Source organism: Leptomonas pyrrhocoris (assembly GCF_001293395.1).
Source record: "Leptomonas pyrrhocoris isolate H10 chromosome Unknown, whole genome shotgun sequence".
NCBI lineage: Eukaryota > Euglenozoa > Kinetoplastea > Trypanosomatida > Trypanosomatidae > Leptomonas > Leptomonas pyrrhocoris.
Window position 1 is genome coordinate 2,109,038 of NW_015438358.1, and position 26,949 is coordinate 2,135,986.

General features: G+C 51.5%; 12 protein-coding genes across 16 annotated transcripts; 10 read left to right on the plus strand and 2 right to left on the minus strand.

Annotated features, from left to right (window-relative positions):
- Positions 1-138: 138 nt before the first annotated feature.
- On the minus strand, positions 139-1,716 carry ABB37_01758 (putative mitochondrial kinetoplast poly(A) polymerase 1; the record flags this gene model as incomplete). Its single annotated transcript, XM_015798382.1, has 1 exon — positions 139-1,716. One exon carries the CDS (start codon positions 1,714-1,716, stop codon positions 139-141), a length of 1,578 nt encoding a protein of 525 aa, XP_015663902.1.
- Positions 1,717-2,125: 409 nt separating this feature from the next.
- Positions 2,126-2,994, minus strand: ABB37_01759 (hypothetical protein; the record flags this gene model as incomplete). Of its 3 annotated transcripts, none has more annotated exons than XM_015798385.1 (1): positions 2,126-2,994. In XM_015798385.1, exon 1 carries the CDS (start codon positions 2,735-2,737, stop codon positions 2,126-2,128), a length of 612 nt encoding a protein of 203 aa, XP_015663905.1. In that variant the 5' UTR covers positions 2,738-2,994. The 3 variants fall into 3 exon arrangements, with proteins under 3 accessions (XP_015663905.1, XP_015663904.1, XP_015663903.1); XM_015798384.1 differs by having other exon boundaries at positions 2,126-2,833; XM_015798383.1 differs by having other exon boundaries at positions 2,126-2,830.
- An 891-nt stretch (positions 2,995-3,885) lies between these two features.
- Positions 3,886-5,451, plus strand: ABB37_01760 (hypothetical protein; the record flags this gene model as incomplete). Its single annotated transcript, XM_015798386.1, has 1 exon — positions 3,886-5,451. Exon 1 carries the CDS (start codon positions 4,018-4,020, stop codon positions 5,449-5,451), a length of 1,434 nt encoding a protein of 477 aa, XP_015663906.1. The 5' UTR covers positions 3,886-4,017.
- A 640-nt stretch (positions 5,452-6,091) lies between these two features.
- ABB37_01761 (dNA repair protein-like protein) lies at positions 6,092-8,807 on the plus strand (the record flags this gene model as incomplete). 2 transcript variants are annotated; one of them, XM_015798387.1, is made up of 1 exon in its annotated part: positions 6,092-8,807. In XM_015798387.1, the coding sequence occupies exon 1, from the start codon at positions 6,423-6,425 to the stop codon at positions 8,805-8,807; it is 2,385 nt and encodes a 794-aa protein (XP_015663907.1). In that variant the 5' UTR covers positions 6,092-6,422. The 2 variants fall into 2 exon arrangements, with proteins under 2 accessions (XP_015663907.1, XP_015663908.1); XM_015798388.1 differs by having other exon boundaries at positions 6,113-8,807.
- Positions 8,808-9,494: 687 nt separating this feature from the next.
- On the plus strand, positions 9,495-10,620 carry ABB37_01762 (hypothetical protein; the record flags this gene model as incomplete). Its single annotated transcript, XM_015798389.1, has 1 exon — positions 9,495-10,620. The coding sequence occupies exon 1, from the start codon at positions 9,952-9,954 to the stop codon at positions 10,618-10,620; it is 669 nt and encodes a 222-aa protein (XP_015663909.1). The 5' UTR covers positions 9,495-9,951.
- Positions 10,621-11,854: 1,234 nt separating this feature from the next.
- On the plus strand, positions 11,855-13,303 carry ABB37_01763 (hypothetical protein; the record flags this gene model as incomplete). Its single annotated transcript, XM_015798390.1, has 1 exon — positions 11,855-13,303. The coding sequence occupies exon 1, from the start codon at positions 12,002-12,004 to the stop codon at positions 13,301-13,303; it is 1,302 nt and encodes a 433-aa protein (XP_015663910.1). The 5' UTR covers positions 11,855-12,001.
- Positions 13,304-13,962: 659 nt separating this feature from the next.
- ABB37_01764 (putative mitochondrial hypothetical protein) lies at positions 13,963-14,593 on the plus strand (the record flags this gene model as incomplete). Its single annotated transcript, XM_015798391.1, has 1 exon — positions 13,963-14,593. Exon 1 carries the CDS (start codon positions 14,036-14,038, stop codon positions 14,591-14,593), a length of 558 nt encoding a protein of 185 aa, XP_015663911.1. The 5' UTR covers positions 13,963-14,035.
- A 720-nt stretch (positions 14,594-15,313) lies between these two features.
- ABB37_01765 (hypothetical protein) lies at positions 15,314-16,978 on the plus strand (the record flags this gene model as incomplete). Its single annotated transcript, XM_015798392.1, has 1 exon — positions 15,314-16,978. The coding sequence occupies one exon, from the start codon at positions 15,314-15,316 to the stop codon at positions 16,976-16,978; it is 1,665 nt and encodes a 554-aa protein (XP_015663912.1).
- A 717-nt stretch (positions 16,979-17,695) lies between these two features.
- Positions 17,696-19,710, plus strand: ABB37_01766 (hypothetical protein; the record flags this gene model as incomplete). The annotated part of the gene is made up of 1 exon (XM_015798393.1): positions 17,696-19,710. Exon 1 carries the CDS (start codon positions 17,974-17,976, stop codon positions 19,708-19,710), a length of 1,737 nt encoding a protein of 578 aa, XP_015663913.1. The 5' UTR covers positions 17,696-17,973.
- Positions 19,711-20,351: 641 nt separating this feature from the next.
- On the plus strand, positions 20,352-21,305 carry ABB37_01767 (hypothetical protein; the record flags this gene model as incomplete). The annotated part of the gene is made up of 1 exon (XM_015798394.1): positions 20,352-21,305. Exon 1 carries the CDS (start codon positions 20,547-20,549, stop codon positions 21,303-21,305), a length of 759 nt encoding a protein of 252 aa, XP_015663914.1. The 5' UTR covers positions 20,352-20,546.
- A 467-nt stretch (positions 21,306-21,772) lies between these two features.
- Positions 21,773-23,479, plus strand: ABB37_01768 (hypothetical protein; the record flags this gene model as incomplete). 2 transcript variants are annotated; one of them, XM_015798395.1, is made up of 1 exon in its annotated part: positions 21,773-23,479. In XM_015798395.1, the coding sequence occupies exon 1, from the start codon at positions 22,001-22,003 to the stop codon at positions 23,477-23,479; it is 1,479 nt and encodes a 492-aa protein (XP_015663915.1). In that variant the 5' UTR covers positions 21,773-22,000. The 2 variants fall into 2 exon arrangements, with proteins under 2 accessions (XP_015663915.1, XP_015663916.1); XM_015798396.1 differs by having other exon boundaries at positions 21,792-23,479.
- A 725-nt stretch (positions 23,480-24,204) lies between these two features.
- ABB37_01769 (putative mitochondrial serine/threonine protein phosphatase catalytic subunit) lies at positions 24,205-25,713 on the plus strand (the record flags this gene model as incomplete). The annotated part of the gene is made up of 1 exon (XM_015798397.1): positions 24,205-25,713. The coding sequence occupies exon 1, from the start codon at positions 24,808-24,810 to the stop codon at positions 25,711-25,713; it is 906 nt and encodes a 301-aa protein (XP_015663917.1). The 5' UTR covers positions 24,205-24,807.
- Positions 25,714-26,949: the final 1,236 nt, after the last annotated feature.

Below are 26,949 nucleotides of genomic sequence, written 5' to 3' on the forward strand. Positions count from 1 at the left end.
GTAGAGACGATATATATATATATATATATATATATATATATAAGAGACTCGAAAAATTGCTCTTCTTTTTATTCTTGTGCGTTTCTCCTGTGCGTGAGTTTCATCTCCTACATAATCACCCAAATTTCAAATCAGCAATTACAAATCGCTGTCCTTGCGGATCCATCCCAACACATTTCTTGTGACGTCGGAGGCCTTGTTCTGATCGTTGAAATTCTTTACGGCTTGCTCACCAAGAGCTTCCATGGAGCGCTTGCGTTGATGAAAACGAAGCTTATTCAGAACATGACGTGCCTCCAACTGATCTGACGAAACCGTTTGGGAATAAATGCCACGATCGCTCAGAGACCGTGCCTCGCGACTAGGCATTGGAGGTTCTTTGATGAGCGTCGTCACAACAAACGCAGGATTGCGTGTGCCTCCTAACACAGATTCGAAAGCCATCTGGTGTGTTTCTTGCACAAACTTTACAGATTGGAGGTCAAGGTTTCGCGCAATGTTATCAAGTCCGTAAGGGTCCTTGATGGCAAAATGAAAAAAAGGCGGCTTCCCCACCGCCGTGTTCGGCTGGTCCCAGTGCATCGTTGATTTTGTTAGTTTTGTGTTTGTTGTGCAGACAACGTTTTCTGCATAGTTAAAAATCGTGCCGTAGTACTCGAAAAATGCCGCAAATAAGTACCCCACCTCCGGCATAGATTCGGGCGCCGCTGCCGCCAATGGTCGATATTTTGGATTGGGGCTGAGGTCGCTGGGCCCCACGGCAATTCTTTCGACAGAGATTTTTGGAATTGCCTGCACTACCGACAGGAAATGGACCAGCATCACCGTCAGCGCGTAACTAGCTAGAAGACCGTCGATAGAATTTATGATTCCGCTGGCGCGGCCCCACTTTTTAAGTATCAATAACAAATGCCGCGAGTAAGGATGCTGCTGCAGCGCTTCTCCCAGCAGGTGTGAGTTGCGCAAACCCGTCGAAGAAAGGCAGAAGTCAAACGGAAACCGATACAATTCGGGTCCATGAAGGGCGTCCACGGGAAGCCGAAGCGGTATCTCAACCTCGTTATGCGCCTTTAGGTTTGCGAGGGCGTACATGAGCGAGGATGTGGTGGCAAACTGTACCGTCGCAAACTGGTAGGAGCTATTCCACTCCACAGACAAGGCGTTGTAGTTGCCGGTAACGCGCTTATCAAAGGTTTCAGCTTCTGAAGCACGGAGTTGTCGGCTAAATTGAAAGATCCCATCACAGGAAAGGTTGTGAAGAGGTGACCCTGGAAGACTGCGGCTCACGCGATCGGCTTTAATTACAGGTACACGGGCCTTGGGATAAGCGCGTGCGCGAATACCTAAGCGGCGCAGCTCACGCGTTGCACGTCGCACAATTTCGCCTGCCTCTTCGAAGCCTGGCTCGATGTCGAGAATTCCAACAAAGTCCACGTCTCCCCCAACCTCAAAGAGAGCCGACGTGACAAGACCACCAAAAATGTAGATTGACATGTCATAACCCATTGACTGCACAATGGACTCGAGCTGCTCTCGAGCGGAGCAGCACTCATCAAAAGCAACTTTACCCGTGTCGTACGTCAAGGCGAGTTCGGTAACGGCTTGCCCCATCAAATGCCATAGGGGATCATTGATGTTAGGGAGCTGCGATTCCCACGGAATACTTATCGCCCGGGCGCTAACCGCTACGGCAGCTGTGGTAAGAAAACGGCGCATCTTTTGCTCCTTCAGCTACTTTGCTTTATTTATTCTTCTCTTCCAAACTATACTTGCATCCGATTTGTGACGCGTGAATAAAGGTAGAAGGATGAGACAGATAAATGATATTGAAAACAAGCAAGAGTGAAACCTACGTCTTCGAGGCTGCTTAAATGCTCCTGGCAATCCTTGTACTTCATCGGTCGGCTCTTCAGCATCAATTGCATCAGACGAAGAGTTAACGAATGCTTTTTATACCAGTGTATCCAGAAACCTACTTGATAATATGAAGCCGCTTCCTTAGTGGATGCCTTCTGTTTCTAAAACAAAAGCACAGCCTTTAAAAACTCATTCAGGAAAGGATGTATTTCTTTTCTTGATCTCAGACACAGAAATAATTTCAAATAACAAAGATAAAAACCTTTTCTTAGCTGTCGAGCGTTTCTCGAAGGCGATCAAGTGCCCTTAGTCTATTTCGGTAAAGCTTCGATGGATCGCTTTTTATCTGACTATCGTCCTGAAAGAGTTTATCTACGTCGTCTATGGAAAAACGGCAAGGCAGGGCCGTATGAAGGTCGTCGGAGTGGGTAAAAAGAGTTTCAAAAAACAAGCGCCGCTTTTCTTGCAGAAGTTCCTTGTGCACATAAATCTGAGCTGAGTTGTTTTCACCGAGGGTGTCCATGAGATCTTCTTTTACTGAGTTGGCCGTCATGTATGCTTCAGCGGAAGAAAAGTGCTTCAGTTTACAAACAGCCGATTCATTTGGTTCAATGTAGGACTCAGGTTGACCACTGTTGCGCTGCGTCTCCGATGGTGTAGAGTTTTCCGCTACTTTACTGTTCCTTTTCGATGTTAACGGTGTGGCAGCACCGAAATTGCCAAGCTGCGCGTCGGTAAAGCTCTCTTTCTGTGGGTCAAAGTACGCACGTCTGTTGAAAACGTCAAGCGCTGTCACATACATATCGGATCGTTCATTAGCGCTGGCCGCCGTTGGTCTGCTTTGGAAAGCAGCGGTGTGGAATTGCGCGCTAGAACTCATCCACTAGTAAAACTGAACCAGGAAGATATTTTTCAGTGTCGACCAATACCAATAAGAATGAACGCGAAGATGAGTTGTAGCAGTCCGCACCGCTTCTCAAAATGTAATGCGCGTTAATACAGACTCATAAAAGCGAAAAGAAAGCGGAGCAGGAAATTTGAAATACCGTCAAATCTGTTTCTGTGCGTGCCTACGAAATCAACTGGAAACATAAACACAAAGATCAAGCTTTCTCGATCAATTCAAGAACGCTCAACTTGCACCGAAAGGATAATAGAATAGAAGAAGGCCAGAAAGTTGTATTTACAGCAGAAGAAGTAGGCTGTTTTTCAAAGCGTTTTGTACACTCTTCACAACGCGTCGGACAGGTCTTGCGAAGCACAGCAGCCCCGCAACAGTAGTGGGTACACCATGTGCTTAGGGTGTTCTGCCGGCGTTTTTGTTTCTTTCCGCCATGTAATGATGCCAGCTCTCTGAGCCTGACCGTTGAGTAGTAGAAGTGCAAGGTGTGACTTCTCTAGAGCATAGAGGGCAAGCGTTTTTCCCTTGTTCATCCACGCGCGGCGGGGAGAGGGGAGGCGGAGAACGTGTTTCCCTTGGAATGCTGCAAGAAACATGAGGATAGGAACCAACACTCACGCACATACGGTAAGGCTGGTCTTCAGAGCGTGAGAAAGTTCTGAAAGCAGAGCAGGGGGAAAGAAGAGGAAGGGAGGGGGGACCAGCACATCCAGTTCCCTCACACGAACGAACTAATGGCAAGGTACAGTTCTTGGCAACGGTACCTATGCAGCTTGAAGTTACGAATTGTGAGATGTGAACAACGAAGTCACGTACTGAAAAAAGGAAAAGAGAGAAACAGATTCACTCAGACCCTCTACATACCAGCAAGCGCCGTCTGTTTTTCTTTTCTTTTTAAAGAACTGTTGTTCACCGGACGGCGTTTGTTAAAGGAATCGACTCGGAGTATGAGGCTTCGGAGTCTCTTGGTTCCGCTTCTTAGAGGCAGTAAAACAAAGGAGAAAAACCGTCGTGTTGGGTAACATAGTCGTTATGGTGTTAATTTATGGTTCCTGCGATGTCTGCTACTCAAAAGCCCCTCTCTTTTTTTATTCCTGATAATATATCCGGCGTACGATTTTCAAAATAGTTGCCTCACGGTTATTATTATTACTGTTGTTGTGTTTTCTCTTTTCTTGAACACCACTTTATTGCATGCACCCGTAATTGTATTGCCTAATCTCAGTAGATACTTTTTTTCTTTGTGGGTACCTCCCAAAATGGATGTTTTTCCGCAACAGGAAGAATTTCTGCAAGAAGGGCGGACAGTACCTCTTTGGAAGAAGCAAGGAGAATTTGTCCGCTTTTTAGTTAATACCTACTACGTGGAACCGAATAAACTTATCGAGGAAGAAAAAGGTGTTTCACACCGCAACGAGCTGTCAGGCCTACCCTTCCATGATTTCCCTTTTGGTGACGATGTAGCAAAAGTGCTGGGTCGCATTGCCGAAGAAGCTGTGATACTTGATCAAAAGCATGTTCAGGAAAAGCTGCCGTTTTGCATTCTTGAGAAGCCTTTGGCGGTGCCTGCGATGATCGGCGTGCTCCTGCAGTGTTTCTTCTTTGAAGAGTATGGGGTATTTATTTCCTCGACAACGTTTGACATCTGGGCCTCCAAAGCTCTGGGCTTTGAAATTCATCTTTCCCGGGTTTGGCTGGATGCAGAATGCCACGTTCATCGCGCGCTGCTTTGCAGCAGCGCAAAACGCTTGGTGAATCAACGAAGTGCGCGAGAGACCGGAATTCACGCAATGAATTTGCAGTCACGCAGCGGGGGACCACTGCATCGAATGTGGAACTACACGTACGGTTTACTTTGCGCCGAACTCTCTGTAACACCTTTGCAGCGAGAGGATAGTGATGAGTTATTTTTGCAAGCGATGAAGGGCTCTATAATTCTGCGTCAAAATTTAGAAGCGGCACTTCGGAGTCAAAATTTCGATAAGGCTTCACCTACCGGTATTCTTTACTCAACAGCAGAACCTGAGCTCTGCGCCTGCGCCACGTATCACGTGTGTTTTCGTACGTTTGAGTCCGTTTTTAACAAGCAAACCAACACACGTGAGAAAAGGTTGTGTTCCGCTAATGTAATGCAGTACTTTTTCCACGGGTGTCTCAATGCATTTACATTTAACCGTTACGATCAAAAGAAAATTCCATCTTCATTCGAGACTCTCGACTCTGTTGCAGTGTTGGCCGACGGGAAACGCATGACTACTCGACGTAACTTAAAAGCAACCGGTATGTCAGCTCTTCCTACATATTTGCAACGTGTGCAGCTGTTGAGTTACGATCACATTTCAGGAGAGGTTGTATCGTCGACCAATTGTAATACCTTCAAACCTTCAATTAATGACAGTAATAAATTTTCAGAGATGGATTCAACGGCAATAGACGTAAATGCTATGTATTCGTTTTGCTCTAATGAGCACACAGAGGAAGGAAAGAAACCAGATAGTGACGACACTGCGTTAAAGCAATCTTCTCCGCAAGAAGCCCGAAGCGACCGGGAGAATTATTCCAGATTCACCACGTTCTTTCTTGAAAGGACTGACGACGACTGTGCAAAATACATTTTATCGGAAGAGGAACGCAACGCCAAAAAGCTGATCTACTCGCAATTGTACGGTCACAAACGACGAAGAGTTCCCTAGAAAAAAAGAAAAAATGAGCAATAGTAGTACTAATTATGGAAGCGAAGCAATTTTTCATTCGGTTTTCGACACTGTAGCACTTTTTTTTTCTTTCTTTCTTGAGACGTTTTCGTGGTTTTCTACTTTGGAACGATCTCATCGGCTAGCCTTCCTATGTCGCTGCGTGTTTGATCGCAGTGATATTATTTACCACAGCTCTTTTTCAGCAATGAGCGGAGAAAAATAATGTATCGAAAAGATGAGTTTTAATCAAACCTTTATTTTTGCTTTTGTTTGTTTTTCTTTCTTTCTTCTTGTTTGAGTCACTATCCACATTAATCATTTTGTTCTGCTATGTTTAAACGTACAGTTTTCTCTTTTTTCCCCTTCATGCCTTCGTATTCTGAATTAACTGAACACTAGCTCTTCCCGTGCTAAACAACAACAAAAAATATATATTGCATCAACTACATTATTGTTTTCGATGTAGTTTTGATTTAGATCGTAGAAAAAAGGCTTTCACTGGGGTGACGAAATGCATTTTTCTTTATGCCTTTTATTTTTCCCTCTCACTTCAAGCTGGTGAGTGCTTTCAACGGCATTACTTTTATTCTTTCTTCCTCTTCTTCCTCCTCCTCCTTTTTCTGGTGAAATCGAACTGAGTTAACGCCTTACATCTATTAGAAGTACTTAAATCCGCTCTTACAAGAGGAGCACTGGCACTGTCCAGCGATTGAGGCTCAAGGACTGCCAAGAAGCTAAGAAGAGTCTTTTCCCCCTTTTTATTATGATCTGCTGGTGTACAGCTCTTCCATTATTCTGAGCGGTTGAATCGGTGCAAATAACTTGCTTTTGCTTTGTGTGCGATAGCATAATTGTTTTTTTTTTTCCGACTGCTGCTGTTAAAAGAGGAGATTAGAAAAGGAAAAAAATTTCTTTGCTCCTTACTAATTTATCTAGACACATACTTGTGACTTTTACAGTATGATCACATGAAACTCTGCAAACTTTGGCGATTTCAGTTTTCTCGGCGACGCTTCGCTGTCGTCATCCAAGCTCCCCTGTCGTCCTCAGAAGCAGCCCCAGTTCGCGAGTTTTATTCATCTTTCTCCTACGATGACGAGCTGCAGACCATGGAAGTGCCTGATATGAGCACTCAGCTGCTTCCTTTTCAGAAGGAAGGCGTGGGCTGGATGGCACAACGTGAGATGAACCACGTCGGTGGCATTATGGCTGACCATCTAGGGATGGGAAAAACCGTACAGATGATTGGGTTGTGCTTGGTTTCAGACAAGGTAAACAAGTCATTCCACTCAAAGCATCTGAAGCAGAGTAATATGCTGGCTGAAGGAAGCCGGCTCATTACGGTTCTTCGTCAGATGCAACGGATTAGCGTCGTTGCAAATTGCTCACGCATTAACCGACCGGGGGACGATCTCAATTCTCTCATTTCCTCCACCAACGAACGGGTTAGGTCACGTAAAGGCAACTTCAAGGCAATTCGCAGTGAGATCGATAAGTGGTTGCATTTTGCGGGCAAATTTCATCCGTCCTACGCGGATCGTGCAAAAAGTTTTTTAGATGATGCCGAAAAGAAGGACTATCAGCTCATTGTCTCGAAGGAGCTGCGCACACTCGTCGTGGTCCCAGCGTCCCTTATGCTTCAGTGGAAATCAGAAATCGAGTCCAAGGTGAAGGCTTCCAAGAAAATTACGATATACCTGTATCACGGCGACAATAAATGGGTGAGCAGCACAGAGCTGGAAACCTACGATTTTGTCATCACGACGTACGAGACGCTGACCAACTCTTCTCTTCCAGCATTTATTCCCGGGGACAAACCGCGCACTTTTGCGTTCAGTCGAAAGGAGGCTGGCCCGCTGTTTCAAATACACTGGAAGCGCATCATTCTGGACGAAGCCCATATGATTCGTCATACCCGGACACAACGGTGGCGGGCAGTGCAAGAGCTACAAGGGTTGCACCGGTGGGCGGTTACGGCAACACCGCTTCACAACTCTATCGACGATCTGCAGAACTTACTTCACTTTATAGGACTACCGCGTCTACCTATTCTGCCTGGGACAAACTCAGAGGAGCTGCTGAACGACCCGATCTTGCAACGCAGCATTGCGCGCTCGCTGCAGCCGGCGTTTCTGCGACGTGGCCCAGTTATGATCCGCAACGGGGTAAAGGAGGTGCTGGTGCAGTTGCCACCAAAAACAGAGGTGGTGATGAGGCAGTCGTTTACGGTGAAGGAATCGCACATGTACAACAGTGTGCTGGCGCGATCAAAAAGTGCCCTGGCTTCTTCAGAGGACAAGGATGGAGGTGTCTTTCACATTTTCGCCATGATGACGCGACTCCGACAGGCATGTTGCCATCCGTGGATCAGCCGAGGCCGTGCTGTTCAAGTTTCTGTCTGCGGCATTTGCAAAAACGAAGCGTCGTCTGCCGTTGTGACAAAATGCGGACATGTCTTCTGCCACGAATGCCTACTCCTGCAGTTTCGCGACGCCGTTGACGGCGATGAAGTTGCCACCCGTACACAATGTCCTAACTGCAGCCAAACAATAACGTACGCATCGGTGTTCAAGCAGCAGACGCTGTCGTCTCATGACCGAATTGCGCAATACAGGCGGAACGAATTCGAGCTAAGCACCAAACTGCGCATGGTGTTGCGTGCTATCCACGAAATGCAGCAGAAGCATCCAGACGACAAAATGATCATCTTCTCCCAATTCACTTCTTTTATGGACGTCGTAACAGTAGCGCTTGAACGCTATAAAATCGCCTCCTTGCGCATCGATGGCACGATGACGCTGTCAGCGAGGAACGCGGTTATCCGCCAGCTCCAAAACGACAAAAGCGTCAAGATTGTGTTAGCGAGCAAAACGTCTACCGGCGTCGGCCTCAACCTCACGGCGGCCAATCACGTCGTTGTGGTGGATCCGTGGTGGAACCCTGCCATTGAAGAGCAAGCCGTGCATCGTTGTTACCGCATCGGCCAGAAAAAACCGGTGTATGTGACGCGCTTCATCATTTCAGATACTATTGAACAATACTGCTACGAGATCTGCCAGCGCAAAAAGGAGTTCGGCGATGCGGTGCTACGTGCTGCAACGGCCGGCGATTCGGGGGCAAAGATGGCCGCGTCGCGCCTTCATGAGCTCATGAGTCGCCTCAAATACGTTGGTGACGGCGAGCAAGACGCGGCCAGCGCGAAATCTGTGGACGATGCAGATGCTGCTTCCAACGAAAGGGAAAAAGAAACAAATGGGCAACATGAAAAGGACGTCTCTGCTGACAAGGAAAATGCAGCATCTTCTAAGGGCTCTACGAAGCTCCACAGTGAGATAGCCACCAAAGTTGTGTGAGAGCTCTTAGTCCCCACAAAAGAAGGGAAGAGAAAACGCACAACAATACACTTCAGTTTGGTGGTTGGCTGCAGCAGCGTTGGAGCGACCTGAGGCGCAGAGGGAATCAGCCGCGTGGAGTGTCAAATTGCTCTTTGCGGACACATTGACAGTTGGCAATCGTTTTCCTTCTCGACTCGTGCCCTTTTTTTGTTCTTACTTATTAATCTTCACAATTTTTGAATTTGTTCGACAAAGCGAGTTCGTGCTCATCGTACGAAACGTGAGTTTCCCGACCATTTAAAGTCGGACGTTTCGTTTTCAGCTTCGTTTACAAGAACAGGAAGAGTACCTACACGTAATTGCTATGGAACTCATTACCTTATTTGCCCCCACCAGAATAAAGTAAAAACTCCCAAGCTTAGTCGTTAGCAATAAATAGGTTATCTGCCTACGTCATTCACTTCTGCTGCGTGCTCTCCAATCACCGTAACAATGAATGGCGTTTTTCTGTTTCATTAATGAGAGGTTGGCGCCAATGTCCACTTCCAAATGGCTCCGTTCTGCTGAATTGAGCAATGGCGGACATGCGCCTGAATTTCCGCATTCAAAGGTCTTTGCTAAAGGGTGAATCTGTGCTATCTTTCGAGTTTTTCTGCTTCCCTCTTTCACCCTTTTCTTGTCCCCAACGACGTGCGGCTACACAATAGGAGCTCGTTTTCTTTTGTTTTTGTTTCGACGTTTACACAGAACAGTTACGTTGTGTTGTCCCTCGTAGCGTACTCCTTTTTTCTTTCTATTTAACGGTAGCTCTGTAGCATTAAAAAGCCTCTCTTCTACATTTCTCTCATTCAACTCTTGTTTGCTGTCAAATAGCTTTATTGTTGAACAGCAAATTCTGCTCCCGCGTTCCCTTGCACTTCTTAGCGGTTCCGCTTGTCACACTTTCGAAGTGTGCTGTAGTAGCCCACTGACACGTTGCTGATTTGACCTTCCATCATCGGAATCATCTTCGCTTCTTTTCTACCCATTAGGAACTTTTTGTGGTGCGTGACGCTAATAGATCTTTGATTATCTTTCTTCTTTTTTCTTATTGCTAAATCTGACTCTTGTGTCGTTTTTCTCCACACACGACTACTCGAGTTTTCCATCGTTAACGACGCTTATGTCTCGCACCTCCTCCACCTATGTGTCGCCAAATCTTGGTCCGACAGCTCCATGGGGACAGCAGACGTCGACGGGTGTGTTTCGCCCACCGCCAGCAATGACATTGAGCCCCGGCGCAGAGGATGCGTCTCGTCACGATGCGAAGTCGCCCCCGCCTTCCTATTCTGCTGGCACCGTCGATTCGGCTAACGAGCACGGTCTCGCGCCAGGACCGGGCCACTCGTACCCGGTCGTGAACGGCAGCGCCAACGCTAGGCGAAATGACGGAGGAAACTATGTTGCTCCGTCCCCACCGCTGCAGTCCACCAGCCCGCCTTTTCATCCGCAAAATCACTTTGGCAACGTGCCCGCGACACTCTCCCTCACATCGTACAACCTGACTGCAGTGCAATCCGCCAACATCGAGGATGCGAATGGGAGCGGCAGCGCGGTTTCTGCGGATCGGCTCATGAAGATGATATCGTACTCGGTGCACCGGGAGGAGGATTCCTTCCTCGCAAGGAAAGAGAGCAATCGAGTGCTAGAAAAAGAGCTGCAACAGGAGCAAGAGCTGCGCCGCGAAACGCAGCGACAGCTGGACATTCTCGACGAGTCATTCAACGCAATGCAAAGCATTCGCAACGCGCAGTTGCAACTGGCTGTGCAGCTAGGCATCAGCCTGGAATAATGGCCAGCTGAGTTTTCAATGCGGAAAAGAGACAGAAAGAGAGAGTACAAATCTCACAACTGCAGGCGGAGTTGCACATTCGTTTCGTTGGGCGTGGCATTTTTTTTTCCTCACAGACTTATAACGTGTTACACACTTTTCCTTTCCACAAATCTAGCAAAACAGTAAGGTTTAAAGGCAACACGTTTTTTTTCTTTTTAGTTGTGCGCGATGCACGCCGTGTGTTTCTTAGCAACAACGGCTCTTGTATGTATGCAGTGCTAAGCAGGTGGTGCTTGTGTGACACGTGCGCGAAACGACGAATCGAAGTCAGCAGCGATGGGCAGATGCTGCAGTTGGCTGTTGTAGTTTACATTTCTTTACAGCCTTCCCTAGTATGTACGCAGACAAACGTGATTGCCGCTTTGGCGCAACATTCGGTTCCATCTGCTTTCTTGTTAGGTTTTCGTGTTGTTTTCTTGACGCGTAGGAATACGATTTGTCTACTCCTTTTCTTCGTTGAAACACAAAAAAATGGTCAAGTTGCATCCACGGCAGAACTCCATTGGGCCGCTACAAAGAGAAATAATGTCCAACTCACCTCTTTCTGCTAATCGCTATGTATCTTCCTTTTCTTCTTTTCTCTTCGCCTCCCCCCAAAATTGCGCCTTCACGTTCTTTCGAACAGCCTTTTAGTCGTTGTTGATATTATTGAAGAAATCATTTCTAATTTTTCCGATGCTCTTTTCTGGTCACCTACATTTTTTTCCTCTTTTTTAAAGATGCAAACTTATCGCCTCCCCATGTGTGTCCCAAGACGTTGTTGCCTTTATTTTTTTCCCCGCGTGCGTGTGTGTGTGAAGCCAAGGTGGCGTATGGCCTTGTCTCCTCTCGATTTCATTGGCTAAAGCTGTCGTTGTAGCTGCTTTTCCGTAACCGTATATTGAAAGAACGAGGGAAAGAATGCTAGATCTGGTATTGTGGACAGCGTTGCTACATGGGAGAGACTTCTTCGTGACTTGTTCTCGTTCTGCCTCCTGCATAATCCGCATGTGCGGCGTACCCACTCAATGTGAAAAAGAAGCAAACAGTTCTTCTTTTCCATGGTGGCGGCGTGACTGAGTTTGGGTTAACTCTGTTGCCCCATTTTTCTTTGTTTAACTTCTGTTTCTTCTTCGCACCTCGCCGTCTTCTCTGTCGTGTTCTTCTACGCACCCCAACTTGACGTTGTGCCGTCATCACATCGCTGACCCAAAGCTGTGAACGTGTAAGACTTTTTTTTTCTGCTTTCAACTGGTGATTGCACACCAGTGATTTGGAAACGTAAACAGACGAATACCAAACCTAAAGTGGCCGCACATCGACACCACGTCTTAGAAAACAATCTTAGATACATTCAGCCATGCGCTCAACTCGCACCCGCACCAATGCGAACGGGGCGTTCAACTACTCACAGCGTAGCACCAACGACGTGCCGGACGATCAAGACTCCCTCACCGAGTTCCTCAAATCACGCAGCAAGGAAGGCTTTGCGACGAGTGCGTACTGGGGCGCCACAGGAGAGGTGCCGCCGCGCGCGCCGGATGATGTAGTCTCCAAGGAGCCCTACCCCTTTCAGGCGGAGATCAACCGCAAACTCGTGCCCTTCCCCAAGGACCAAACCAGCTACCCCCGCACGATAGACTACACCACAGTTGGCCTACATCTTTTTAAGTGCGCCGGTGTCGACGGCAGCGGTGGCGGTCTCAACGCCACACAGCTGCAGAAGCTTCAAGGAGCTGATGGCGACGGCCTTGACGGCACACGCCAGCTTCCCGACGGCTCGCAATCGCGCAAGCCACGCTTTCTGACGCTGCAGACCACCCAGCAGGCTATTCCCCGCACTTTTGACGATGATGTGCTGGGGACGTTGCGTGCAGGACAGCAGAAAGAGGATGCTCTTAAAGCCGAGCTGGATAATCTCGAAGGCACCCCTTACAGCAGCACGGAAGTCGCAGATCCGTATCGCCTCACCTCGGACGACTACTGCGACTTCAGCGGTGTTGATCCGTCGTCGTCCCGGCAGAAAGATCTCGCTGACAGCGAAGGGAACATTGATGTTTACAAGAGCCGCTACAACAACGTGGAGCGCGAAGGCCCTCGGCGTCGCGAACGCACGCACGAGACGCTGCGACGCGGGCAGGCGGTCGACCGCGACCAACTACGAACCACACTCGCCGCCAGCCACGCCGAGACGATGCCGAACGGGTACGAGACGTACTCGGCCAAGGACTGGCTCAGCACGACACATCGCGAGCACGCCGCGTACGACGTGGAGATGGCGGCGCGTGCGAACGACCGCGACGCCACGGTGCCTCTGCGCAACACAAACTACACGCTCTCCGCCGCGCATGAGGCGGCCGTGACGCAGCGCGACGCTCGCTTCAAGACGCTTCATGACAACGGCTGGGGCACCGAGTACTCGATCCAGTACCAGGATCGCAGCTCCGAGGCCGACGTGTCGCACCAGCACGGCTCGCGGGGCATCTTCGACATCGAGGACGGCGTGTACACGATGGATAAGCGCTACCACCACCCCCGCGACGACGTGCACACGGGCGAGATGTACACTCCCGCCGAGATGGTTCCGGGGCAGTACACGACCATGTACGAGGAGCCGTTGCACGCCCCGAATGTCGTCTCGGGCAGCACGCGACACATTTGAAAACTACTGCGCAGTAGCGTTTTTTCTGTTTGTGTTTGTTTGTGGAGAGGGTGGGGTTGGGGACTCTTTTGGCTCGTCACCTTTGATGCGTTGAGTGTCTTTTGATGTAAAACGTTGCCCGATTATCAGCTGAATCATAATTTCAGGGCTTACCTTTTTTTCTTTTTGCGGTTTCACGAACGCATATCCACAAGCTGCGAACTGTCCACTTCAACTGATTTCTTCCATGTTCATTATGTACATAATTAGCTTTATTCTCTCGTACTAGAAAAACAACATCACCACCATGATACGTAGCGAGATGTGTCGCATCACTTTACAAGCTGGCATTACTGCAAAGGATGTCGTCTGGGTGACGTGTTCCCTTCTGCTTTTACGTGCGTCTCAAGCGGCGGGGGAGAGGCGTTAGCTGCATCATAGCCAGCTCTAATCATGAGTGCGTGGCAAGCTGCCTGTTTTTTTTTAGAGGGGGATTTTCCATTGTGCAACCTGGTCTTCAGGTTGAAAAGCTGAGATATCCTTTTGAAAAAAGTACTTACTTTCACCGCAATTCTCTATTCTACCTTCTCTGAATGGACTTACTTTGATCAACTGCTCTTTTACAATAAATTATTACCTATTCCATTGCTGTTGGGTGCTGCTTATGTGAAACCAACGAAAGTAACGTGAATACTGCTAATGATAGCCCCAAAATATTCATAGTTGCGCCTGGTGCAATAAGCTGAATATCGAATGCTTCAAAACACGCTGGTGCTGTGCCGGAAGGCGATTCAGTCATACCCGGTCCCACCGCGCACCCGCCTGTACTCGCGCAAATGGAGCAGCTCGCGCACGAACCCCTACAGCCGCATGTACTGGCGAGCGCTCCTGAACGAAGACCATGCGCGCCCGTCTTTCTGGGTCTCCGACTTTCGACACCGGTACCTCGCCAAGCACGGCACGGATTACCAGGGCCAAGTGCCTGCCTCTCCTGCTCCGGGCATGTATCAGGGCTTTAGTGACGTGCACAAGATTCTAGCAAACCACCCTAAGCCGCAGCGGGAGTCGCGTCACCTGCCCGTGATGCCGATGACGCCGCGCGTGGTCTTCGAGCACGCTCAAGAAAAAAGAATTGACTTTGCCAAGAAGATGCACCGCGATCGTCGCCTCGTCGAGCAGCTACGCACACACGAGTTTTGGGGTTGGTACATGAAGCTGCAACGCGTGCGTGGTCGCTGGTGTAAGGAGCACGGCGTGTCGAGCCGCGGCGTGTACGGACCGGCGGTAGACGCGGCGGAGCTATGGGGGTGAAAAGAAAGAAAGAAGAAAGTTGTGTACTTGATGGTTTTTGTTTGCAGGATATCTGAAGGTTGAGGTGTGTTTTGGAGGTGTTTTCTGTCGGCGGCTATTACAGCTGTAGCGCCTGCACAGCTTTGAAGGCGTTGCCGTCGTGGTTCGTCATCTTACTCTTAAATATATATATATTATCCACAGTGATAGCAAACTTGACTGACACTTATCATGCGTGTATCGGCGTTCCAGGTGTGTTTCCTTCATCTTATCGGTTTTCTTTGACCGCAAACAAACGTTGATTTTGAATTGTGTACCGAATGCCAGGGAGCCAGATATGCGGGCAGGAGTACCAACTTCGCCTCCCGTTGGCATCACGCAGCCGTTTGCCGTTGTTATCACAGGGCTCCTTGCAGAAGCAGACGGGATGAAGAGTTTCAATTGTAACCCCCGCGATTGGACAACTCGCTGCTTCGCACTTTTTCGAAGTTTTCTCCTCTTGCATTTCCTTGGGTTACGCTTTACTTCACGTCGCTCACCTTCACCTTCGCTACACTAATCAGGTGAGAAGAAACAACAGGGCTCTATACCACCCCCAACACACAAGCACGTATTAGAAGCTTTCAGGTTCTCCCCTAAGCGCTTGCTCACTTAGCTCGCTTTCTGTTACTTAATATATATATATTGCAGTACGTTTGCTCCCTCATTCGAATTGCATTACAGAGGTTCCACCTCGACGCGATGCCACGGGGAGCAAAAACGAGCAAGAAGCGGTCTCGCAAGGAGGCGAGCGACAACATCGTTGAGGACCTCGACCTCGACGTCGCCGCTGCGGACGCCTACGTGGACGATGAGGACGTCGTGCATGACCGCCGTGCCCGCAAGGCGGACCGCGCCGGTGACGTGGAGGAGGACGACGTTCTCACCGTGCTGCCCGCCGATGCCCACCGCCTCGACGGCTACGGCGACGATGACCTCGGCGGCTACCAGGAAGAGGAGGAGCTGGCCATGGTGACAGGGAAGGGTTTGCGCAAGAAGACGACGGAGGAGGACTTCGACGTGGCTGGCGTGTCCATCGCCCAGGTCGCTTCGGAGCGCAAGGCGGCCGTGAAGCGGAACGCGCTGGATGCGCTGGAGGCGACGCCCGCCATTGAGGCGATTGAGCGTGACTTTGCCGCCCTCACCACGACGGAGCGCCTGGCGGTGCTGAAGAAAGAGTCCCCCGAGCTGCTGAAGCTTCTGGACGACCTCAAGACTTACATGACCGAAGTGAAAGCCCTTGCCCAGCCACTCCACGAGCTGCTGTACGAACGCAAGGTGTCTGCCTCGGATCGGAATCTCGTGTCGTTCCTCGAGACCAAAGTGCAGCTCATGCTGAGCTACTGCATGAACGTCACGTTTTACCTCTTGTTGAAGGCGGAGGGCCGCAAGGTGGAGGGCCATCCTGTAATTGACCACCTCGTAGAAATTCGCGTCTACCTCGAGAAAATGTGGCCGCTCGAGGAGAAGCTGCAGTACTCGTTGAACCGCCTGCTCAGCGGCAAGTCCACTGCCGCTGCCCACCTCACCGAGCTGCGGCCGCTGCCGTCCGGCAAGGGCGGCGTCTTCGAGGCGGGGCGCGCCGCGCAGAACACCGAGGCCCGCGAGCGCCGCCAGCAGCTGCGCCAGATGCAGGAGGCCGAGGACCTGGAGCGCGAGGAGCAGTCAGCCATGACACGCGTGCGCACCAAGAAGGCCTCGTTGCTCAACAGCGCCGCCACCACCGCGAGCTCGACGATTGCGCCGGTGAGCTATCAAGAGGACGAGGATCAGTTCTTCTCTCGTATTACCGGCGGTGGTGCGGGTGTCGACGACGAGGAGGACGATGAGGGTGAGGGCGAGGTGGGCCTTTCGTTGATGGAGGTGTTGCGCCGGCGGCAGAAGAAGACGGGCGACGTGCTGGGCCGCTCGCGGCCAGCCAAAAAGGTTGCGAATGCGAGTTTGGACGACGAGGACGAGGATGCAGAGGCGCTGCGCGACATCGCGAGCGATGACCTCGAGGACGAGGAAGGGGACGAGATGGGCCCCGAGGAGGATGAGGAGGATCTGGAGGGTGTGTGGGACGAGGAGCGGGAGCGTCAAGCTACAGAGTCGTCTCGCAAAGCCGTTGCTGCCGCGTCGGCACATCGTCCGCAGGTGGAGGAGGTGGATCGCCGGAAGGCTGGAAAGAAGATCGAGTCGCACCGCGGTCTCACCAAGGCCCGCCCGAAGGACCGCAAGAACCCTCGCGTGGCGCAGCGGCGCAAGTACGAACGCGGCCTGCAGGTGCACAAGTCGCAGTCGCGCAACTTCCAGGCCGAACCAGAGGGCGGGTTCGTGGGCGTTCGCTCGATGCGGCCTGGCGTCGTGCGTGGTACAAAATTGTAGTCTCACGACCGGTGTTGTCGGCGAAAAGTGTGCGTGGCTTCCCTTTTCGGATTTTCCTCCGAAGTTTGGCCTGCGGTTTGTGCGGCAAGAGAGCCGGCGTGCTTCACGCCCCGCGTCGCTGTACACGCTTTCGTGGGCTTTTTCCCGCTTCCCTCTCTGCGTGTACGTTGAAACGGATGCCGGTCCTTTTCACTGCGGAGGTGCAGGTGTCAGAGACGTGCGGGGCTATTGTGATGCGTCTTTCTCCCTTCCCCACTCTTTTTGTTGTTGATACTCCTGCGATTAAAGCAATCTTAAGTGTGTGTAAGGCATCTAAAGCTGCCACTTTTTTTCTTAATTCCTCTGATATCATCACGTAGCTCGATATAAGTGCACTGATGCGCTAAGTGAGGCACAATTAAGCAAAACACTATCATTCGTTAACACGAATTACACACGAGCAACGCTCGTTGAGTTGAAGTTGGGTTGCAGGAAAGCTCCTGGAAAAAAAATGTATTTCCTCACACTTGAGAGCAACTTCCAAATTGTTGTTGAACGAGACAACCTTTTCATCGTGGCGTATTCTCGTTCAGATCTACTGTCGCTCGGGTCATTTCGGCCCTTCGAGGAATCTGAAAACCTATCCACGCTGCCTTATCTGAAAGGAAAAACTGTCCTTTTTTTAAACGTTCGGTCTCTTTCTTCTTCACATTCCACCTGCAATTCGTTCGCTGTGTGAGGCCCTCACAATTGATTCCACAATCTTTCTTGAAGCACTGCATTTGTCTGTGTTTACTGTAAGAGATTGTTGAAAGGCGCTCTGAGTGCAACCTCAGCTGCGCAAGGAGTTTCTTTTTTCGGAATTCTTATTTCCTTCTACACCCAAATTAGTCGTAACCGCGTTGGGTTACCGTTAACTGTCTAATATTTGCACTTCGTCACGCACACTTCTTCCTTTTCTGGTGTTCCCATCACGGTGGTGCAAACCCGCCTTTTCTCTGTTGACTGTTGGAAATATGTCGCGTGATTTGGAGCGCGCAGGGGCGATCTTGGCTGCGGATCGTGAAAAGCTGAGCCTTCTTCACCGTCCTCTCCACACCGCAGCCCTCTTCCTGTCCTACAGCGCACATCGCACTGCGTACTACACTGAAGCCGCCCTCAGCAAGCCGTTGGTCAACACGGTTCTGCTGCCCCTCGTGGTGGCGCTCTGTTTCATCTCGTACAACGTAATTCCAGCTCCGGCTTCCAGCATCTTCGCCGCGTTGGACGCGGATGGCGACGGATATGCGACGACCAGCGAGGTGGAGTCGTACTACACGACGGTGCTGAAGCAGCCGGCTGAGACGGGCACCGCTGCTGCCCGATCCTTTGGTGCCCCTTCCGTGGAGTTCGATGCGTTCGCGGAGTGGTGGCAGTCGACTACGCCGGAGGTGCAGCGGTACCGGGCGGTCTTCGCACACGGCTGGTGGCGCGAGGTGGAGTACTGGCTGGCCGACGCGCTGTACTGGGTGGTGCTTGGCGTGCTCTCATCCATCGGTCTCGGCACCGGCATGCACTCGGGACTTCTCTTTTTGTTTCCCCACATCTACCTCACCTGTGCGGCGGTGTCAAGATGCGGCAACACGAATTTCTGGAGCTACCCGTCGAACTTGTTCTACGGCCCGCGCGACCGTCTCTTTGTGTGCCTCGCCCCACAAAGTCAGCCGGAGGCGGCGGCGCTGCAGGTGTCCCTTCTTCAGTACCTCCTCAAGGTCGTCCCGGCGTGTGTGCTGTGGGGGGCCGGGACGGCAATAGGAGAGGTGCCCCCCTACGCGCTGAGCTACGCCGCGGCACTGCAGGGGCGGCACCGGGACGACCTCCAGGAGACGCCGGCCTACGATGTCATGACGCTCATGAAGAACTGGACGCTGCGGAAGATTCGCCGCTACGGCTTCTGGGCTATCCTGCTGCTGGCTGCGTGGCCCAACATGGCCTTCGACCTCTGCGGCATGGCGTGCGGTCAGTTTCTCATGCCCTTCTGGACCTTCTTCTCCGCCACGTTTATCGGCAAGGCCCTCATCAAGGTGAACATGCAAGCCATCTTCTTTATTGTGCTCTTTTCGGGTGACAACATCGAGCGCCTTATGCGCAAGATTGGCCACGCCGCTGCCGGCGTCTTGCCCGCCTCTCTGCGTGTGGGCGCCGTGGTGGAGCAGGCAGTCGGGGCGGTGGTGCAGGCGCGCAACAGCATCGCCAACCGCGCCAAGGGCGACGACGGCTCCGTCCTTGAGTCCGCGGCAGAGTCCACGGACTCGCTGGTCGTGTGGGTGCTGCACTGGGTCGTGGTGGCTGCCGTGGCGTGGTTCGCCAAGTCTATCGTCGAGTCCTTCGCCTACTCCGAACAGGAGCGCCGGGACGAGGGGACGCTCTCTGAGATGGCGATGGCGCTGCGTCGCCGTCACGAGAGTTCGCTGCCCATCTCTTCCGTGGAGCTCCGCGCGATGCTGTTGTCGGCGGAGGCGGATGCCCAGGACGGCGAAAGCAGCGTCATCGAGTCTGTGATGTGCTTCACGCGACTTGCCCTGCTGGCTGCTGTGGGATTGATTACGTGGGGCGTCTACCACCGCCACGGCTCTTCTATCTCGCTCGGACTTACCTTGCTGCTGCACCGCTACCTCGACCGGCAGCTGACGGCCAACGCGGCGTCGCAGCGCAAACTGCGCATGACGTTGCGTGTTGCGCTCGGCGTTGCCGTGCTGTGCATCTACGCCTAAGTTGTGTGTATGTGAGAGTAAAAAGAAGGGAGAGGAGAGGAGAGGAGAGGAGGAGCCGAGACGAAAAGCTATCGCGGCTAAGTGATGAGAGTGTTCTTTCCGTCTCGCCTCTTTCCCATTTCTTCTGTCCGGTTCCCCTCCTCCCTCCGGTTTACCTTCGTAGTGCTTTCTTCCTGTTATCAGTCCACCGTGTCAACGGTTCCAAGTTAGCGCTCGCCCAATACCGGTCGTGATGGGGTCCACGCTACCTACTCACTTTTTTTTTGATTTTGTTGGAAGTAGTTGCTTCTTGGATGATGCGTTGTCAAGCTCACCGTTGATGCCGCAATGACCGTTTTTGCGTTTATTCTTACTCACTCTCTAGAGCGAAAGCAAACTAACAGCACAAGCAGGCAGAGGATTACGTCTGACGTTCATATTAGACTGTGTGTGTATGTCTATGTGTGTGTGTGACGAATAGGGCATCTGTACGGGCTTTCAAACAAAAGAGAACAAAAAAAGAACACGCGTTACAAGCTGTTTCGAGGTCCTGCAGCGAAACAAGGAGAACAAGTTCCCAAAAGTAATTATTCTGCTGTCCCTCAAATCCCCTTTCAACTCCTTTGTTTTTCCTTTTGTGATACTACGAACTGTTTCGCCCAAGGCACGCAGTTCTGTCCAAGGCATTGCGAGGTGACAGACGGTGGGAAAGCTCGTGACGACTCCCCAATTCGCACAAGCTGTGCTCGTCTCAATCCCGTGCGCGGAGGTGGCGGATTGCTAAATCAAGAAGAAAACCCTCCATAAATCACAGAACCCCCCAAAAAAGAAAAAAAAAAGAAAAGCGTAAAGAAAGGATGGATCCTCAGAAAGTTCTCGAGTCGCTCGCCAGGGAGAAGGGCGTTTCTTTGACCAGCTTAGGGGAGGTGAGCTCCCACTTTTCGCACTCCGGCAAAATAGCCTGCTGCGGCGGTCTCATGACGCGGCTCGTCACGGAGAGCGCGGCGGACTCGACGGTGCTCCTACGGGACGGCAGCGGCGCCTGCTACTGTGCTCTTCACGGCGACATCACCAGCCGCTACCCGGACGTGCTCACCACCGGGGCGATGCTCCTCTTCACGGACATTACGGTGCTCGTCTTGTCCTCCAAAGTGCCCCCGCTGCTGGTTGCCTGCTTGCAAAACTTGTCGGGACTGCTGCTCCCAGATGAGGCATCTTCCGCCGCTGCCGCCGCAGTAATGGACACCGGCAACTCTATGGCGCTTCCTGCAGAAGCTGCTTTGGACACTGCCGCTTCCGACACGTATTTATTCGAGTCTGCCAACGCGAAAGATACGAGGACTGCTGGGGAGATGAGAAGAGTACCGTCGAGAAGCCGCTTCGCACACCGAGAGAACGCCAATAAGCAGTATTCTTTAGCGGTCGAAGGGGCTGGCGAGAACGGTACGCCGAGTGCGGCACCTCTCTCTCCCTCGTCTGATTTTCCCACCGGCAATGACAGCAATCTGCCACGGACGTCGAAGAAGGCGCGCGTGGAAGACGCAATGGCTGTTCCGAGCGCAGACCGGGATGACGATGACGATGCGGAGTGTTTGGAGTTGGTGGACGAGCTGTAGAAAGCGCACAGAAGAGGCTTCATTTCTCTCTACCAAAGAAAGAAAGCAGCAACAGCAGCAAAAAGTGACCGTGCTGCACGCTTCTTCATAAGTGAGACGCTTTTTTGAGGAGGATTTTGAGAGCCGGATGCTTTCTCTCCTTTTTTTTCCCAATACTGCTGCTCACATTGGAAAGTAGAACCTTATGCGTTGCGTTGAATACCCATGCTCTTCTGTTGTGCTGAGGGTTCATGTCTGTTAGTTGTTGCATGCTTTAAAGATCGATTTGGTACATGCATCTTGTGGTAACACCTCAGATGCGGTTTTTTTTCTTCTTCTGTGCGATACGCTAAGCATCGGGTTTGTGGTGTTGCGTCTCCCACGCGTCCTCTGCCACACGCGCCAGCTGCGATGCTGCAAATCTTAATCAAACATCGTAAATTTCCTCCTCTCTCTTTGTGCGTGTGTGTGTGTCACTGCTGCCTTTTAGATGCTTCAGCGAGCACAAGTAAAAAAATACAATCACTTTTGAATACAGGCACCTGCCCCCTTACCACACAACCGCTTCTGTCCACATCTTTTTCTGTGGCGCCGTGCCGTGTTCGCTCTACTCCTGTGTTTGAGTTGAGAACTCTATTTAACCTTCAGAAACAGTACAAATTATTCCTTAGTAAAGAGCACACCTCCACTAAAAAAGGCAACACCTCTTTAATATCATGAGCGTTCCAGCCACGAAGCGTGTGCGTGGAGAGCAAACACGCAGCAACGCCGACGCTGCCACGCACTCCAAATCCGCTGACGCGTCCGAGGAGAAAGGCGCCGGGACGCTTCAGAATGACCGCGTCCTCGTGCTGAACATTGGTGGCACCAACATCACCACCCTGGAGTCGACGCTGTGCTCCTCGCCGTCGCTGTTGGCGGAGTGGGCCAAAAATGACTTCCGTCAGTTTCCGCGCGACTTGCAGGGCCACCCCTTCATCGACCGCGACCCGTACATCTTCGCCCACATCGTGAACTACCTGCGGGGCTACGGTCTGCCCAGCAAGACGGACGACCTCGTCGTGGTCGCCGAGGACGCGGAGCTGTACCAACTAGAGGCGCTGAAACGAGAAATTGGACTAAACCCACCGTCCATGTGGCGCTTCACCCCCGGCCCCGGCGTGCGGGAGGACGGCGTGGAGTTTTCCACCTCCGATATTCTCGACATCTGCGGCACGGAGCCGCTCTCCACGAGTCTCGTGCACACCATCACTTTCCGCATGGACAAGTGCGAGCTCATCTCGGTGGGCATGGTCGCTTTCAAGGACGTCCAGCTGGACATGCAGATTCGCAGACAGAAGAACTCCGTGTGCTACTGCAACACGGGAGAGTTCGTGCGCTACTGGTCCACCGATGCGCTGTACGATCAGGGTGTGCTGTACAAGAGCCAGGACGAGATTACGGTGCGGGTCGAGTTTGCGCAACCGGGGGTGCCGCTGGAGCCGTCGGCCGGCACGCAGCTCGAGAGAGCGCTGCCCCCGCCGTTGCAGCCGGCGCTGCGGCTTGCAGCGCCGTTGCCGTCCAGCGTCGCGACGGTCAACAGTTTGGGCACCATAGTCGCCGCTCGCCTTCCTGCGCCTGCCACCGCAGCCCCGAGCAGCACCCCAGCCACCGCCGCGAGAACGACGGTCACCATCCACACTGGCGGTGGATTAGAGTTGAACACGACAGCCTCGGCGCTGCAGCCCGGCTCGCCGTTGGGGGATGCGACAACCAACAGCCGCGCGCCGCAAGGCATTCGAGGGACGCCCGTACCGGGCAGCATAGCCGCCACCGCGGCTACGAACAGCAATACAGACTCTGCGAACGCTAATTCGGCCACCACGGCGACCGCCACACCGGCGGTGGCACAACCCATGGGCATCCCATCCACTGCTCCCACGGCAGCGCCGGCGGCGAGCCAAGGCGCAGCTGCGGTCCCGCCTTCTTCTTCCCTCCCTCTGACGCCTATTGTCCTAGACCCCGAAGACCCCGATGCCTCGATTGGCGCCATCGTGTTCTTTTACAAAGGGGACAAGGAGGTGTGTCGTGCGCGGTGGCCGGCGCCTGTGCCACCGCTGCAGTTCGCGGTGAGCATGCAGGGTGCATCGGCAGTGTCGATCGTGAGGGCCAGCTCCGTTAGTCCAGACGCAGTGAACATGGAAAGCGAAAAATGATGGCTCAGCGCGGCAGCGTCAACAGCACCGCATTTGTGCATCTCACTTCGAGCGCTATCGATGCTATTTTTGTTTCGATATCTCAATTTGCGATGCTGCTTATCCGTGTTCCTTGGAGCAGCGATAAATGGCGAACTTTAACCTTAACCCTTTCCTCCGTGATCTATGTGTTTTCGCCGTTTGCTTTTTTTACCTTTTGCTCTCTGTGCTCTCTATGTTCGCCTGCACAGCAAACACACACACACTAGTTTTTTTTTCTTTCTCTATTTCCTTCAGACATGTCTGCTGATGTGCTTGCAGCTCAGCTGGCCAAAGCAAACTACTTTGAAAGTCGCGACATGGAAAAAGAAAAACAAAAGCAGGAAAAGAAAAAGCAAAGGCAGCTCTGCTCTCAGCAAGAGAGGCAGTTATTTTGTTTTGTTGCTCATTATGTTTGGACGCGGCCCTTGTTTCGCATATCTGTGTAAGCGCGACGATGCCACTTTCCGTACCTACTGGCGTGCGATGAAAGAGGTGATGCGCGAATGATTTGCCACTGCCCGCGCGGAGGAAACGAGACGCGCTAACCTCCTTCCGTTGTTGATGTCCCTCTCTTGAATCCACCACCGTGTGTGTGTGTGCGCGCCAAATCGACCTCCTTTTGCTCGAACTTGTTTTTACCTATCTGCTTCTCTTCTCCCTTTTTCCTCTTCCCGTGCTCGTATCACGCACACACATACACGGGCAGTAAGAGCTTTGTTCTTTTCTTTTCTCCATCACTTCCTCTCAGCACACTTAGAGCTCTCTTTTCGTGCATGCGCTGATCAAACTCGTGCCTGCGCCTCTTTTTTTTCCTCCCTTCTTTTATAGCAGGACAAGTAAATTCAAAAAAACAAACAAAAAAACACGTTTCCCTGTTCACTACCCAATCGCAGGCTTGTCCTTTGCTGCTTTCAACTAGTTCTACGAGTTTTCTTCGCTTATCATTATCTTGTTCTTGTTCTTGTTCTTGTGGTTGTTGTTTCCTCGCTGCCTGCTACGTGTCACATTATACTTTTGTCTCCGCATTCTTCTTCCTTCTTCTCACTTCCGCGCTTTTCACCCCGCGCTAAGGCACAACGGCGTTTAACATCGTCTCGCATTTTGAAGTACTAGTTCCGCCCACGTATAAAATAAGATAAAAGAAGAACGGAGTTGGTTAAGCAAGCAACAGCGGCAAAAGTGATTCAAGTGCTACTTCTTTTTTTGTTGTTGCCGTTGTAACTTGCAATACTACAGACGAACAGTGTTTGTTTTTTGAACTTTTGACTTCCTATTAGACTCCGTGCTTCGGCAACAACAGCGTCAGAATGAGCGTGGACTCGATCATTGAGCAGCTGCTCGAGGTCCGCGGCGCGAAGCCCGGAAAGCAGGTACAGTTAGCGGAGAACGACGTCAAGCAGCTGGCGATGCGCACGCGCGAGATTCTCCTCTCCCAGCCGCCCCTGCTAGAACTGGAGGCGCCCATCAAGATCTGCGGCGATATCCACGGGCAGTACTACGACCTCATCCGCCTCTTCGAGAACGGCGGCTTCCCACCCACGGCGAACTACCTCTTCCTCGGCGACTACGTGGATCGCGGAAAACAGGGGCTGGAGACGATCTGCCTCGTTTTTGCCTTCAAGGTGAAGTTTCCGGAGAACTTCTTCATTCTGCGCGGCAACCACGAATGCGCCAGCATCAACCGCATCTACGGCTTCTTTGACGAGTGCAAGCGTCGCTACAACATCCGCCTGTGGAAGGCGTTCACCGACACCTTTAACTGCCTACCGGTGGCCTGCATTGTGGATGATAAGATCTTCTGCTGCCACGGCGGCCTTTCCCCCGAGTTGCAGACGATGGACCAAATCAAGAAGATTACGCGCCCATGCGATGTAGCAGACACAGGTCTGATCTGCGACCTGCTCTGGTCTGATCCGGAGGAGGGCCTCTCCGGCTGGGGTGAGAACGACCGCGGCGTCTCCTTCACCTTTGGACAGGATATTGTAGAGAAATTCCTTAACAAGCACCAGTTTGAGCTCATCTGCCGCGCGCACCAGGTCGTGGAGGACGGCTACCAGTTCTTCGCGAAGCGCAAGCTCATTACCATCTTCTCAGCCCCGAATTACTGCAACGAGTTTGACAACAGCGGTGCCGTGATGACGGTGGATAGCGAGCTCATGTGCTCTTTCCAAATCCTCAAACCCTCCGTGAAGAAGCCGAAGTTCTACTCGTAGGGGCACGCAATGATGCCCACAGACACACACACACAAACACACACATGCACACACATGCACACACACAACTCTACACAGCGAGGCGTTTAACTGTTATGTCTGCCTTTCGTACGCACTCCTAGCCACACTCGCACCTAGCGGCATGCGGTGTTTCGTGATGCCGCGGTGACTTGACATGACCCCAACCGTGAAGGCGGAATTCTCTGTCTTTTTCCTTTTGGTGGCTGATGCGGTCGCACGCATCTTTTTACCTTGATTTGCCTGCAGTGTGTTCTCCGACCCTTCCCTTTCTTTCGACTTTTTTTTGCTGCAAAGGTGCGTTACGAATCTGATGGTTCTTGTGTGAGTGTGTGAGAGGAGGCTTGTTGGAAAGAGCAGATGATGGCGCTCCTCTAATAGTTTAGGGAAGTATGGATTCAGCGTCATCCGCAGCAGCAGCACCCGGCACAAAGGGGGCAACACCAGTTAGCAGTGAATATTAAAAAAAAAAACAACAACATAATAATAAAGAAACAAAAGAAAGCATCTTGTTTTCATTCACCGCTGCTGTGACATGCTGCGCTTCTCACCGTGTCTGTCTATTGCGATGGCTTTCCGAGACATCTCCTTTTTTCTTTTTTTCGTTCCCCTATCGATGTAGAGGAGAGGTAGCTGGCTCAGTCTCATCCTTTCATATCAATATCTGTACCGTTGAGGAGTGTAGAACTTTTTTTTTGTCTTCTTGTTGTGGAATTGATGGGTCGTGTTGGTCTTCCCTTTTTCTTCTGTTTCATATTCATATCACGATTGGCCTTATGTTATTCTTCCCTTTTCAGCGTAAGTTCCGCACTAAGAGAAAAGAAATTACGAACGAAGCTGTCATTAAATGCGCTTGCGATGTCAAAGTGGGCCGTTAGCTCCATCGGCGGATATATATATATATATATAAATCTGGATATATGGACTATTACGCTTCTTCTTCTTTTTTATTGTGGAAGCGACGGTTGCGGTTCTCCTTCAGCTGCTTTTGCTGCTGCCATGGGAGCATTACCGACTTGGTAGCGACTTCCTCTCGCTGCCATGAATGAAGGAGAAGACCTCGTTTTGGCGAAAGCTACGCCCGCCCTCAAAGGTACTTTGGGCCTTTCCATATTATTTTTGTTAACTGCTTTATACAAGCTGCGAAGTCTGAAGACGGCGGATTCGTACTGCTGCGTAGGCAGAGTGCGTTGTTCACGTTTCTTTCAAGCAGTATTC